Source organism: Crocuta crocuta, unplaced genomic scaffold, assembly GCF_008692635.1.
Source record: "Crocuta crocuta isolate KB4526 unplaced genomic scaffold, BGI_CrCroc_1.0 scaffold619, whole genome shotgun sequence".
Taxonomy (NCBI): Eukaryota; Metazoa; Chordata; class Mammalia; order Carnivora; family Hyaenidae; genus Crocuta; species Crocuta crocuta.
This window is the reverse complement of record NW_027533395.1, coordinates 2,669,036-2,684,279: the sequence shown is the minus strand read 5'-3', so window position 1 is coordinate 2,684,279 and position 15,244 is coordinate 2,669,036. Positions and strand designations below refer to the sequence as shown.

The window sequence follows — 15,244 nt, the reverse complement described above, 5'->3', positions numbered from 1 at the left end:
GAGAAAGGGAGAGAGAGAGAGACAGAGATTAGGGCAGAGCCTATATTCTACTCATCGGCTTCCTAGGAACAGACAGGGAGCAGGTGTAGACCCAGTGGCCGGCAGAGAGGACAGAGTTAGAGATGAAATGAAGACATCTGGGCATCACTATCCCAGAGAACAAACATTTGCGGTCACCAGCTATGCACGCAGCACTGTGCTGGATGCTGCAGAGAACCAGCTGTAGTCCAGACCCCTGCCCTCGTTGGGAGATCCACGCCCCACCCCTGAGGAAGACTAATAACAGGCCGAGGAAGCCTTTCAGGGGCCAGAGGGGAGGTAGAGCCTCCCACAGAGCTGAGGTCACCAGGGGAGAGGCTTGGTGACAGGGCTGCATTTGAGCTGCCTCTTGAAGAGCAGGTGGGAGGAAGGAGCAAGGCTCTTGGGTAGGGAGAATGTGGAGGTAGGAAGGCACATCTGGGTATAATTAAGAGGGCCTTGAATGCCAACCTAAGGAAGCTGAGGGAGCCCCTAGTCACACCTGAGCAGGTGAATGATGTAGAAGAAGCTGTGCTTTAGAGGTACCTGGGCTGGTCAGGTAGCCAGACCTGGGGACAGTGGAATAAAATGGAAAAGAAGGTTGCAGGCTTCCACTGACTCCTCCAGTCCCCTCGCACGACACCTCCTGTCTGATACAACATTCCAGCAACCCCACACTACTGGCCCACACCAGGCTGCTTCTCACCTCTATGCCTCTGCCCTTATGGTACCCTCTGCCAGGAAGGCCTTCTCCCTCCACAACCCCTAGCCCAGCAAATGCTAAAACATGGTTTAGACTCCTCTCAAGGGTCTACTCCTCCAGGCAGCCTTCAGGCAGGCTGAGGTGCATGAAAGCCGACATGAAATCTACCTGGGCTCAACTGAGTCAAATTGTGTTTTTTGACTAAGACCCAGAAAATATAATTGGCCTCATCAGCATTGTTGCCTTACCACACCCAGAATTTGCCTGTCCCCCACACAAAGCCCTACCAACTGGCAGGCTTAGTATCCAAACCCTGAAGAGAGGAAGGAATGGCCTGGGGTGGGTGGAGTGATGGGCGGGGAACATTTGCCTAGAGGTGCTTTGAGCTGGCATCACAGAGCAGTGACCTTCCTCCAGAGAGGAGGGGAGTGGCATTGGGGACAGCCGGGGCTGGAGCTGGGTTGGGGGGGCATTCGTGGAGAGAGCCTGCCACTGCCTCCTGTCCTTGGGGGGACACCAGAAGCAGGGCTGTGGGCTGAACGTCATCCCCTCCTTGTCCCCTCAGGTCTTTGGAAGAAAAGACCCTCCTCTGCACCCCGGGCTTGCCCTAGAGTGGCCTGGATTTAGCCAGGAAGACGTCCGAAGCCCTGCTGCTACCCGCCGACCCACAGCTGCCCACCGCCCCCAGGCCAGAGCCATGGAAAAGTTCCGTGTGCTTTTCCAGCACTTCCAGTCCAGCTCGGAGTCAGTGATGAACGGCATCTGCCTGCTGCTGGCCGCAGTCACTGTCAAGCTGTACTCCTCCTTCGACTTCAACTGCCCCTGCCTGGCGCGCTACAATGCCCTCTATGGCCTGGGCTTGCTGCTCACACCCCCACTCGCCCTTTTCCTCTGTGGCCTCCTTGCCAACCGGCAGTCCGTGGTGATGGTCGAAGAGTGGCGCCGGCCCGCGGGGCACCGGAGGAAGGACCCAGGCATCATCAGGTACAGTCCCACACCACCCAGCTACCCCCGGGCATGGTCGGGGGTCTCCCCACTCAGACACTGCTGCTGACTCCTCATGGGTGTTGGTAAGGCTCCCCCACCCACCCCCAAGGTCACTATCAGGTGTGTCCCCTCCCCTCACCCCCAAGGTGGGAAACATTACCTCACAGAGACTCACTAGCCAGTTTCCACTCTGGAAACAGATTTTCATTCCTGTCATTTGTCACCCTTCTATGGCCAGTGCAGGATTCCCAAGAATTGCCCAGGTCACATCTGTCCTCTGGCCATGAATTACAACTCAGCACATACATGAAGGGCCATCTCATGACACTCACAGCCAGTGCTCACATAAAGTAGGAGGCGTGATCGGCTTCGAGGCTGCATTTCCTCTCCTGTAAGCTCCTCCCGGGGCAGGGATGTCACCTGTTGTACCTCTGTGTCCTTAGAGCCTCACACCTGCTTGGCGCCCTATACCAAAAACAGGTGATGGAAGTTCGTAACAAGTCCTCAGTTTCACCTTCCGACCCTTAGAAAATGCCGAGCCACCCCATCTATGCTGTATTTATAATTCCCTGCTGCGTAGGTCATGCACACATACACACAGCCCAGCATATATAATTTCACATTGTGTATACAGTCCAAGTCAGAGACGACAGCTGCATGCTGTGCACAGGGGCCTCTGCTCCGTGGTGCAGGGGGTCCCCTGCTCCCTGTGATTCAGCCACGCGAGGAGGGTCATACGCGCGAGCTGCACCCTTTGCTTTTTCCTCCAGGACCCAGTGAGTACATCTCCCACGGGCTGTTGTCCTGTGACCCACATGCAACGTCCCAAAGGGCAGAAGGGCAGAAGAGGCCCCTGGGGACAGTGAGAGAGGGTGGCCCCAGGACCTGGAGGGAGGTGTGCAAGGCGCTGCCTCTGGGAGGGTTATTGGGCAAGGCCGTCTTAGTTGAGGCTCCCCCACAAAGGCTGTTCTGGGGAGTGTGACAATGAGTGGGCAACTGGGGTCACTCCTCCTGGGGACCCTCTGAAAACGTGGGTAAAACACACCTCAGAATTGTCCCACAGAGAGTCTAAGAAGCTGGGGTTTTTACCCACCCAGCCTCATCCCTGTGGATTGAAGGTCGATTGGGGTCAATAACTCTCCTGGCTTTCAGCCTTTGGCTCTGGGAGCAGAGACCCAAAGCCCTTAGGCAGAGCCCTGCAGGTAGCTGAGGTCAGAAGCCCTCAGTGCCACCAGGGGAATGAACTACTCACTAAAGGTGCAAGTGCCTCGTGCATGGGCAGGGCACCAACACAGCGAGCCACCGGGCCTAGAGTAGAAGGGAGCCGAGCTCCCCAGGGTTCCAGTCCCAGGACTGCTGTTGGGGCTTTCCCACCTCCTGGGGTCCCAGCCCCCCTTCCTCCCTGCCCTCTGCTGCTGGGACCTCTGCAGAGGGAGTTGCAGCCATTTTAAAAAAATTTTTTTAATGTATTTATTTCTGAGAGAGAGAGAGAGAGAGAGGCAGCATGAGCAGGGGAGGGTCAGAGAGAGAGGGAGACACAGAATTAGAAGCAGGCTCCAGGCTCTGAGCTAGCTGTCAGCACAGAGCCCGATGTGGGGATCGAACCCACGAACCGTGAGATCATGACCTGAGCTAAGTCTGACGCTCAACCGACTGAGCCACCCAGGCGCCCCTGCAGTCATTTCTTGATGTCACCTCAGCAGGCATTTCCCAGCTCTCCTGGGAAGTCCATTCTCGCATCTCTCCTGTGGCCTTCCTGCTGCTGCCGAATTCCAGCTGCCTCTGCGACCCCTCCCCGCCTCTGCCCCTAGGTATATGTGTTCCTCGGTGCTGCAGCGAGCGCTGGCTGCCCCCCTCGTCTGGATCCTGCTGGCCCTCCTCGACGGGAAGTGCTTCGTGTGTGCCTTCAGCAGCTCCGTGGACCCTGAAAAGTTTCTGGACTTTGCCAACATGACCCCCAGCCAGGTGCAGCTCTTCCTGGCCAAGGTGCCCTGCAAGGAGGATGAGCTGGTGAGGGACAGCCCCGCGAGAAAGGCAGTGTCTCGCTACCTACGGTGCCTGTCACAGGTAATTCGGGTGGTTCTCCCCTGGCCCTGGAAAATATCCTGCACTGGTTCCGAGGGGTGTGGGGTGAGGAGGTGCAAATGGTTTCCAGTGGCCCCTCCCCACTGCTAGAAACACAACTAAGGAGCAGGTGGTCCCCAGAAGGATCAGGAGCATGATCCACATACAGGACACTGTCAGGCCTAAAGAAGTGGGCACTCTGCCTTCAACGCTAACTCACCCCAGGGCAGAGACCAGGTGCCCATACCCTCCAGGAGTCAGCTAGTTCCATCCCCAGGAGGCTAGATGACAGGAAAGCACTGAAGATACACTGCTCTGTCGTGCCCCCTACCCCATACACACATTCTTCCCACCCCTCAGAAATAATACTAATCACCACTGATTGAGCACTTATGTGTTAAGCATTTCATATGCATCAGTTCGTTTAATTCTCGAAACAACCCTATGACGTGGGCACAATCATTATCATCTCATTTTACAGATGAGGAAACTAAGCTTCTGAGAGTTTAGTTCACAAGTCCAAGTCGCACAGCTCTTAAGAGACAGGGCAGGGATCTGAAGGGTCATCACCCCAAGCCCTCAGAGCCACCTCCCTGCAATGAAGGTCCTCCCCCGACGCCTGGCTCCCCACGCTAGCACCTACGCCATCACCCTAGGGGCAGACCCCAGTCCCACCCCTATCCCAGACTCCAGATTCCACCACCATCTCTCCCAGAGCCCCAGTTGGGCTGTGTTCCCCCCAAAAGTATTTACGTGAACCCACCACATACAAAGCATCACTGGGGCTACAGGGAATAAAAACACAACCCAGCCCTTTGTGATACCAAGACAGACTCACGGCAAAGGCAGGCCCATGCATGATGGAGAAAGGACCAGTACTTGGGACACATTAGATTCGGGGTCAGACTCTGCTTGGCCACATTACTCCCTTTCTGGGTCTCAGTCTCTCCTGCAGTTGATTTGGTCTTCCCCATGTGGATGAGCTCTGCAGGCTTAAATTCTCTGGGCTCTTGCTAGTTCACTGCAAAGAGTGGAGAATTTTCGATCAGACCAGGGTTTGAGTCCTGGTTGAGTCAGATCTAGGTTATCAGGCACATTAAATGTTCTCTGCATATAAAACACTCACACGACTATTTTAAATTGGCAGGTGGAAGGGAGACTCCTGAGAGAGGCCAAATAAGAGAGCTGTATAAACCACAACCACAAATGATAAGGATTCAAATATGTCTTTGTGGCTTAGAGGAGTGATTTCTCTGCCTGCCCCAGGAGCACACAGTTTCTCTGTGTGTCTTAAGTAAGGCCTTGGAGAGACTAAAGCTTTGGGTGGGCAGAGAGGAGGGACAGGTGTCAGGCAGGTGTGGGATCCAGACTCAAGGAATCTTCAAATTTTCCTCACACTTGTCCTAGGTACACTGTTCTCTGTTCATATCCTATATAAATTTACTCATTCTTCACATCTCAGCCTCAATTTCACTATTCCCTGAGCCCTCAAGTTCAGGTTGGGTTTCCCTCCTCTTACTCCCATGACCCCCTGTACAGCCCAGAACATGGCATTCAGCCAGTCTATCACAAATTTTATTGTTTCCTCCACAAGTGTGCATTCTATGAGAGCAAAGACTGAGTCCCAAGTGCCTCTCCCAAAATATAGGATGGATGGCTGCATAGATAGGATGGATAAGTATGTGAGAGGATTGATGGACTGGATAAAAAACAAAAGAGTGATGGATGGATGGTGAATGGATAAATGGATGGATGGTGGATAGGTAGATGGGTGGATGGATGGTGGGTGGGTTGGTAGATGGATGGTGGATGGATGGATAGATGGATGGATGGTGGGTGAATGGATGGGTGAGCGGTAGATGGATGGATGGGAGTGTAATGGAGGTAAAATTTTACCTCCACCCATCTTAGGTTTTCAGCTGACACTCTAACAAAAAGGCAAATTAACAGGTGGAAAACACAGTTTATTAATGTGTGCAGTGTGCATCATGTGGAAGAAACCTAAAATAAAGAAAGAGTAACTCAAAGTGGTGACTTAGAACTGCAACTCATCTAGCATCTTCAACAAAAAAACAATACCTTTGTAGAGCAATGGCAGGACAAAGGAGAGCCATGTTAGTCTTCAAGGGCGGAAACCGTGGGAAGGTAAACACATGAGAGGAGTAAGGTTTGTTGGCAGATTCCTCTGGTGCTGTCTCTGGGCTGATAAGAGTTGTCTCCCAATAAAAGGAAAATGTATTTCCTGCCTTTAGGCAGAAAAGAGGAGGATCCAGAAAGGTGTTCCTATGGTTGCTGTTTCTCAATTGTCTTCAGTTCAAGATACTTTTTGTGTCAAAGAGGCATATGGGGTAACATTCTGGTTTCCTTCCAGAGGAAGGTTTGGAGGATGAATGGTGGGAGGGTGGATAGATAAATGGAAGAAAGGATGAGACTATGGGAACATTGAATGGATGGGCAGAAGGATGTATGACGGGCAGATGGAAGGAAGTCACAAGGATGGCTGGATGGGAAGCTGACAGATACAGAGCCAGGTAAGAGGATGGATGACTTGCTGGATGGGTGAAGAAATAGCTGGACAAACGGATGGATGAAAGGAGGAGATTGAATGGAAGTGAGGATGGGTGGAGGTGGTTGGTAGGATGGATGACCAAATGGCAACATGGATAGATTTGGGGAGAGATGAGAGGGGTGAGTAAAGGGAGAGACTTTGAAACGCCCTTGCCACACTGTAGAGCACCTGGTGTGCTCTCTTCCGCCCAACCTGGTGTCCCTGCCCCCCTCCACCCCCACCCCCCTCCAGGCAATCGGCTGGAGTATCACCCTGCTACTGATCATCGTGGCTTTCCTGGCCCGCTGCTTGAGGCCTTGCTTCGACCAGACAGTCTTCCTGCAGCGCAGATACTGGAGCAACTACGTGGACCTGGAGCAGAAGCTCTTCGACGAAACGTGCTGCGAGCATGCGCGGGACTTCGCGCACCGCTGCGTGCTGCACTTCTTTGCCAGCATGCAGAGCGAGATGCGGGCACGGGGGCTGCGCCGAGACACTGCCGGCCAGGACACCGCGGACAGGGACCCCGAGCCCCCAGAAATTCCCAAGCCCCCTGACGGCCTGGACGGTGGTGGAAGCGGGAAGGCCCACCTGCGCGCTGTTTCCAGCCGGGAGCAGGTGGACCGCCTCCTTAGCACCTGGTACTCCAGCAAACCGCCACTCGACCTCGTGGCATCCCCTGGGCTCTGGGGCGGTGGCCTCAACCACCGCGCCCCCACAGTGGCCCCAGGCAGTCCCAGCACACTGACGTGTAGGGACCCCAGTAGTGTCCCCGCGTGAAGTGCCCGCATTGAAAACGGTCTGGGGGGGTTTCCAGGCTGTGCTGATCCCAAGGCAGGGCAACCTAACCCTTGCTGACCTCCTTCCCCCCAGCAGCCCAGTCTCTGTCCTAGTTTCAGGGTGTGGTCTCCGTGTGCTCTAAAGCAGTGCTTCACAAATATCAGTGAAGCTCATTGTTCACCTGGGCTCTTGTTAAATGCAGATTCTGATTCCATGCATCCAGAACTGGGTCCAAGATTGCATTTCTATCTTGCTTCCACATCATAGGAACATGTGTGAACTAGCAAGAGCCCAAATAGAGCTAAGTAGCAAGAGTCTAAATACATTTGCCATGAATTCTGGGTCCTAGGTGTCCAGATATAAATTAAAAAATAATAACATTGGGTGGTTCAGTCGGTTAAGTGTCTGACTTTGGCTCAGGTCCTGATCTCATGGTTTGTGGGTTCGAGGCCTGCATCAGTTTGTGTGCTCTGAGCCTGGAGCCTGCTTCAGATTCTGTGTCTCCTTCTCTCTCTGCGCCTCCCGGATCATGCTTTGTGTGTGTGTCTCTCTCTCACTCAAAAATGAATAAACATTTAGAAAATAAAAATAATATAATAACATCTAAAGTGCTTAAATGGTACTTAATACATGCCAGGCATTATTCCAAAGGCTTTACATATATAGCTCATTTAATACTCATGATAACCTAATGAAGCAAGATAATTATTAGTCCCATTTTAAAGGATCAAACTAAAGGCCTAAAGAGGTTGAGTTGCGCAAGGTCACCCAGATAGGAGCTGGAATTTTATCCCAGGAGTCTGGCTGCTACATTAAGTCTAAGCTGCTATATTCCTCTGCCCTCTAAATAGTTTGTGTATTTGTTTTTGGCGCTATGGTTGCGTTTCCTGCAGCTTCCACCAAGTTTGTCTGAGTAAGCACTCGCAAGCTCCAGGCATATGGTATATGGACCAGATCTGAAAATCAGGGTGGGTGTGAACCCAGACATCCCCACACTGAACATGCACCCCAGGCGATCCGATTATGTTGCAGTGTTTAAGAAACTCTGCACTAAGCTTGAGTATGGAGTCTGGCTAGGAAGGAAACCCCTTGAAACTGCAGGGTTAAATCTTGCTGGAAGATGTGCCAGTCAATCTCTGGCGGCCCAAATAGGAAGATTGGGGAAGATCTAGCCTGGGAGCTCCTCCAGGCCTCTGCCCCTCCCTGATGACTCATTCAGCACACACACAAGCACTCAGTCACTCATTCACACATACATGCACATCCTGCTAATGCCTCCATCAGCACAGATGGTGACCACAGATGTGCAAACCTGGGTTCATCCCATGCTTTTCGAGTCTCAGGGCCTGGGGGGGCTGTGCAGGGGTCCCCAGATGCCCTCTGGAGCCCAGCCCCGACCATATCAGGCAATCTCTGCTCTCCTGGGCTCTTGCCAAGAGACTCATATGACCAGACAATCCCTGCAGCTCAGCCTCTCCCCATCTACCAGGCTATGGTCAGGCCATGCAAATGTTTGAAATGGAGCATGACTTAGCAAAAGTGTTAGCAGAGATTGGGTGGGGAAGAAAGGTGGGAGATCTTAAAGATGGCCCAGTCAGTATGAGTGAATTCTCAGTTCAGTGCAAGGGGGCTCAGGGACCTCACTTTGGGCTGCAAGGAAGCATCATTTGGCCCAGTAAAAAGGCACCAGCTGTAATCAATGCCCCTGGCTTCTTATACTGTGCACTTATAGAGCACCCAGTGCCTAGAAAGCATTGTGCCAGGGAATAGGGAAGAGAAAATACACGGATGATATGCCCTGTTCTCAAGGAGCTCACTGTCTAATAGAGGGACAGAGACAGGTACAGAAATAATTACAATCCAAAGCAAAAATATCAGTGTCACAGAGATTTAGCATGGAGAAGAATGGCTCCACCCCGGGGAATCTGGGAAGGCTTCATCTGAATGGGCCTGGAAGGAGAGAGAGGGTTTTAACAAGTGAAGAGAAAGAAGGGGGTGGGGCCACAGGGCACCTAAAGTGAGGAAACAGCACAAACACAGGCAAAGAATTGGGAAAGGGGCAGCATATGTTTCATTTGTTCATTCAACAAACATTGATGGAATACCTAGAGTGCCAGAGAGCACGACAGACGGAGAGACAGGTTCTCTGGAATGGTGCTTCCAGTCTGGAGAGGAGCTATGATGTGAGCTAGGGAGCAAACAACCAAATGAGGGGTGTGCAGTCCAACCTGGCAAAAGTGAAGGATGTTAGGTAGGGGGTTGATGAGCCCACTTCCAGTGAGTCCCACCGAAAGTTGCTCCCTGAGTCCTGCATCCAGTGACAGATTCTCTGGATCAGTGCTGGACAGCCCTCAAATGTGTCCCTACCATCTTAGGTCCCCAAATGCTGTGCTTTCCAGCCCAGACCTCTTTAACATTGTCCACCCACCATTTGCTCACATCCCCTGAGAAGGAGATGCCTGGAGCAGTGCATGCCACCCAAGCAGGGAGTGAAGAGAGAAGACTTGGCTAGAGGGCTCCCACCTGCTCCTAAAGATCCTCGCCTCCCAGGACAACAGCTATCATGGGCACCCAAGCTCATTCCCCAAGCCCAACCAACTCTTGGTGAAAGCCCTGACCACACGCTGTACATAGGGCATCTCTCCTGGGAGACACAGTGGCCAGCTGGGCAAGGCAGAAATGTACTAGAAGTGTGTGTTGGGCCTGGGAAGCTGCAGTTCTGCTCGAGAAGGGGAAGATGGCAGGAGTCTTGGAGGTTGAGGTTAGGACTTTGGCTTGATCCTGCTGGTAACTGGACATGAGAGGCAAGTGTGTGTAAGCAAGGTCAGGAGGAAGGACACGGCAATGATGTGTGAAGCTGCAGGAATGGGTAGGCCCAGCAAGAGAGAGAGAAGCTTAATGAGAAGAAGAAGGACCAAGACCTTTAGAACTTTGGAGGAGAAAGAGGAACAGTCACAGGGGAAGAGTCCAGAAGGATGCCAGGGAGGCACGAATTCCAAGATGGGGGAAGGATAAGCAATAAAGCCTGAGCTTCAGAGAGGCCCAGGAGTGGGAGGACTGAGAGAAAATCATTGGGTTTTGGTAACTGTTAGGACAGGAGGCTACTCACCCAGGGAGGTGTCCTGAAGAGATGGGTGGGTTTCTGTAGGATTCATATAAATCCCTGGGCATGAGCCCCCCACACCCCTAGGGTTATAAAGAACAGATGGCAGGTTTGGACTTTGCCCTGTTTTAGGCTATTGATACAGGAGGAACCTTCAGCACCCATGTATAGGGAAGGGCACCAGAACCCCATAGTACAATGAGAGTAANCACGCTGTCTCTCTCTCTCTCTCTCTCTCCTAGAAATAAATAAAACATTAAAAAAAAAAAAAAAGAAATCATGTCCACACTAACATGGTTCCACTTCCAGGGTCTCACAGAAGGTAAGGGAGTTTGCTGCTGAGAGCCCAGCTCTGCCCAGCCCTTGGAGGCCAAATGAAGTGACCTCCTCTTGCATCTGCTTGATCTGCTCTGCAGAGGAAGGGCAGAGAGAGCTGTAGGATGGGAAGAGTGTCCCTGAGGATCTACTGAAGAGCAATGGGAGATGGTCTGAAATGGCAGCCGGTAGCAGAGTAGAGGTGACACTGGTTGTTACCATGGTAGTGAGCTTTGAATGAGCACCAGCCCCTCCTGCCCACCCCTCCCACCCAGCCAGCCACCCTTCACATAAAGGAGGAACCATACCTTCAGCCCTCCCCACTCTGCTCACAAGAACCTAGCCCTGGCAGCAAGCCCAGAGCCAGAGTGGCAGGACTGTCTCCTGTTTGTGTCTGAATTCCCACCTCCTCTCAAAGTTATCTTGGTCCAAGGCTCACTTCTTTCCCTGATTCACTTATTCATGTATTTATTCATTCAGCACTTACTAACTGAGCATCTACTAAACTAGGCACACTGTGTCAAGCATTGGGAACACAGATGTGAACAAAAGAGGTGTGGGCCTTAGACATTTATGGTCCAGTGGAGAGGCACCTGGGTGGCTCAGTCAGTTAAGCATCCGACCTCAGCTCAGGTCATGATCTCATGGTTTATGAGTTTGAGCCCTGCCTCANTAAACATTTTATAAAATTTTATCGTCCAGTGGGAACCCCAGATATTAAATAAACACACCTCTCCAAAACAAGTAACTCAAATTGTAATTAGTGCTGGGAAAGGGAAAGGGAAGTACATTCAGGAGGCTATGAAAGCCTATATCAGCAGAACTGTCTAAGGTAAGGGTTCAGAAACTTCTTTAAAGACAGACTATTAAGTTGAGGTCTTTTTTTTTTTTTAAGTTTATTTATTTTGATAGAGGACAGCATGCACTCGGGAGCTTGGGAAGGGCAGAGAGAGAGAGAGAGAGAGAGAATCCCAAGCAGTTTTCCCACTGTCAGCACAGAGCCCAATGTGTGGCTCACCCACAAACCATGAGATCATGACCTGAGCTGAAGTCAAGAGTTGGATGCTAAACCAACTGAGCCACCCAGGCACCCCTAAGCTGCGGTCTTGAGGATAAATAGGAATTTTCAAGTGAAGAGTAGGAGAAGCATTCGGGGAAGGCACACAGCACATGCAAAGGTTGTGAGATGGGAAGGAGTTTATCCTGATTGAGGAAATGAAAGCAGGCAAATGAGCTGGAGAGTAGATATTGGGAGCAGAGTGGCCCCAGGGTCAGCTCTCACAGGGACAGACAGAGCCTGTTAAGGATTTGTTTACTTCAGCCATTGAAGGGAGTTAAGAATGCGGTCAAATAATCAGACATCCACTCTTTAAAAATCGCACTGCCTGCAGCCTGTGAATAGCTTGATAGAGGCCAGTGTGCACTTTAGAAGGAAGCAAGAGCTGGAGGAACCTGGATTAGGGTGGCGAGGGACAGAAATAGTGGGTTGGGAGTATTTAGAGCGCTGGGTGTTCTTATTTGTCAGTGTCCTGCTTAAAATGCAAGGCACAGGGGCACCTGGGTGGCTCAGTCGGTTGAGCGTCAGACTTTGGCTTCAGTCATGAGCTCATGGTTCATGAGTTTGAGCCCCGTGCTAGGCTCTGTGCTGACAGCTCAGAGCCTGGAACCGGCTTTGGATCCCTCTCTCTCTAACCGTCCCCTGCTCGTGTTCTGTCTCTCTCTCTCTCTCAAAAGTAAAAAAAAAAAAAAAAAAAAGATTAAAACGTAATGCATACAGCAGACCACTCTACATCAGGTTAGACCAAGATGTAAAAATAAAATGCAATCAAAGTGAAAGCAAAATATCAAAATACCAGTACCCTAACACAAACAAAGATCTATTTCTCACTCAGGCAAAGTCTGAGGTGGGTAAATAGGAGAGGGAGGGCAGGAGGAGAGGAGGGGAGGCTCCTCTGGTCACCTGGTGACCCAACTGACAGAGTCTCCCCCAGCTGGGAATGCCACCATCAAGACACATCGTATTCCCCAGATCCTGAGACAAGTGAGTGCAAGTAGTTTATGTGCAAGTTGTTCCCAAGAAACATCAGAAAGGAACAGGGGAAGTAATATAGAAAAGAGAAGAAAGCCAGCAAAGGGTGGGGAGCCAGCCAATGACTGCTGTGAGCAACTCTGGGAGCCACGCACAGGAGTCCACCCAACCTAGGAGGAAGGAAAGTGGAGTGTTTGTCACCAATCTCCACAGTCATTCACTGGCACTCTAACTCAGGCACCTCCAGCTTGCCTTGGGCCAAATGTGCCGGGTGTGCTGTGAGCAGCCTTGGGAATGTGGAAGTGAGCACTGAGGAGGATGGGTGGGAACCACTGGCACCTGTTACACTGGTGTCCAGGGTCCAGAAACGGAAAGAAAAAGAGCAGGAAGAGTGGTGAGAGGTGGAGGTTGGGGGGTTCTATGCCAAGACTCAACCATGTGGCCCCAACCTATGTGGAACATGAGCTGGGAATTGTTAAGGAAGCACACAGACTATCTAATGAGCACTACCGGTTTTTGCCACAATATACAACCTTCAGTACAGTTTTGCTGATGCAGAAGAGAGTGGCCTTATATCCTTCTTAGGTAAAGACTTTATACTTCTGATAACAGAGCTGACAGTACTTGCGCTGCTTCAGTAGCCACATGCCACTGACGGCTCCTGCCTCCTACATGGCCCTGTTCTCTGGGTGCTCTCATGGCTGCTGGTTGAGGGCAATGCCCACTTGAACACCACACACTTGTGCTCTCCTACGCAAATTGGGCATTTCCCTGGAGGTACAGCACCCGCTCCCCAGAGGCCCCCTTTGCATGCTACTTTTCATGACACTCAAGTTTTCCAAGCTGGAGGGGCCCCACCAGCACTGGCGTGGGTGCCAGGACCACTCCTGAAGGCAGGAGGTGAGGGGGCCGGTGCACATCACACGGCGGTGACTGTGGGTGAGTTTGCAGCCCAAGGCATCAAAAACTTTGAGCAGGGTCATGACATCCTGCTTTCCACTTACATCCAGTCACAGTCTAGGGGTTACAGAAGACACAAAACACTGCTAAATGCACTACCAAAGACCCCAGCTCCAGTAGATAAGAGTAAAGGGCCCCCAAAGTCCACCTCCTGATCTCTGGAACCCATGAGTGTGTTACCTGCAAAACGGACTTTGCAGATGTGGTTGTGTTAAAAACCTTGAGATGGGGAGACTATCCTGGATTAGCCAAGATCACCCATGTGATCGGTGTTCTTAGAAGAGAGAGGTGGGATGGTCAGAGGCAGAGAAGTGACGACAGAAGCAGAGGCTGGAGGGACATGGGGTTGTGAGCTGGGGAATGTGGGCATCTTCTCCAAGCCAGGAAAGGCCAGGAAAAGGATTCTCCCAAGGAACACAACCTGCAAACCCCTTGATTTTTAGCCTACTGTGACCCATTTAAGATTCCTGACTTCCCAGAACTATGAGAAAATAAAACTTGTGTTGTTTTAAGCTGATAAACTTGTGGTCATTTTCTATAGCAGTAATAGGAAATGAATACAGATTTTCAAAATGCACTACTGAAGCTCAAGTGCAGAGATAATAATTATTACCATTCCAAGGTTGTAAGGGTCATTTACTGACAACTCACTGGGGGTCCAGAGCTGCACTCCACTCCCACCTGCAGCATCTCCTGGAATCCTCACAAGAGCCTGAGCGGTAAACTCTTAATCTCCCCATTCCACAGACAAGAAGACTATGGCACCCAGAGGTTAAATTACCTGCCCAAGGTCCCTGGCTGGTACATGGCAGGGTTGGGACTTGAACCCAGGTCATTGGGTAAGTTGCTCTTAAATCGCCCTGTAATGTGGTTTCCTGACTGTTCAGCAAAAGAAACAATGAGCGAATGGGCAGGGTGTTGAAGTGGACTTGGGGAGGCAAGAGTGAGGGCAGACAGTATTCAAAGAGGGGGACAGCACAACAAAAAGGGTGATGGCTAAGGAGTCGCCCCCATGCAGCCTTGTGTCTCTGCTATGGTCTCTGACACAGTTCTGGCCTCAATCGGTGCCACCTCTACCTTCTCCCTCATAGAGCACCTGCTCTGCCCCACCCTCTTTTAGAGGCTGAGAGGTTCCTAATCTTCATCTCACCCCACTGATCAACTCACTGATAACACTGGCTCATGACACCAGGGCAAAGTGAGGGGATTTGGAGACATCTATATAGAGCCTGGTGGGGGAAAAAAAAACCCAACAATTACATCTTTTTTATCTTATATAATTATGGTAAGAAAGATGTAATACAAAGTACTAGGAAAGATATTAAATACTGACTTGGTATAAAACATCCTCATGAAATCTTCCAGACCCTTTAAAATGAGAAATCTGAGGGGCTCCTGGGTGGCTTAGTCGGTTAAGCGTCCGACTTTCGCTTAGGTCATGATCTCACGGTTCGTGGGCTCGAGCCCCGCGTCGGGCTCTGTGCTGACTGCCAGCTCGGAGCCTGGAGCCTATTTCAGAGTCTGTGTCTCCCTCTCTCTCTGACCCTCCCCTGCTCACGCTGTCTCTCTTTCTCCTAGAAATAAATAAAAATTAAAAAAATAATAATAAAATAAACTAAAATGAGAAATTTGAGTTGGCTTCAGTGAGCACAATTTTTTAACATTAGATTTTTTTTTTTTTTTGTATGAAATGACCACAGGCAGTTCCTCTTCAAGGCTTTTTTTTTTTTTTTTTTT

General features: G+C 51.0%; 2 protein-coding genes across 2 annotated transcripts in view; one reads left to right on the top strand and one right to left on the bottom strand.

Moving 5' to 3' along the window:
• The window catches only part of NEURL1 (neuralized E3 ubiquitin protein ligase 1), a 114,482-nt gene that overhangs the window by 91,611 nt on the left and 7,627 nt on the right, over nucleotides 1-15,244 (bottom strand). The gene's annotated exons all lie outside the window — the stretch shown is intronic.
• On the top strand, nucleotides 1,419-7,075 carry CALHM3 (calcium homeostasis modulator 3). The gene is given in 4 exon segments (XM_077748433.1): nucleotides 1,419-1,705; nucleotides 3,520-3,775; nucleotides 6,573-7,038; nucleotides 7,041-7,075. Coding segments are annotated over 4 exon segments (1,044 nt in total).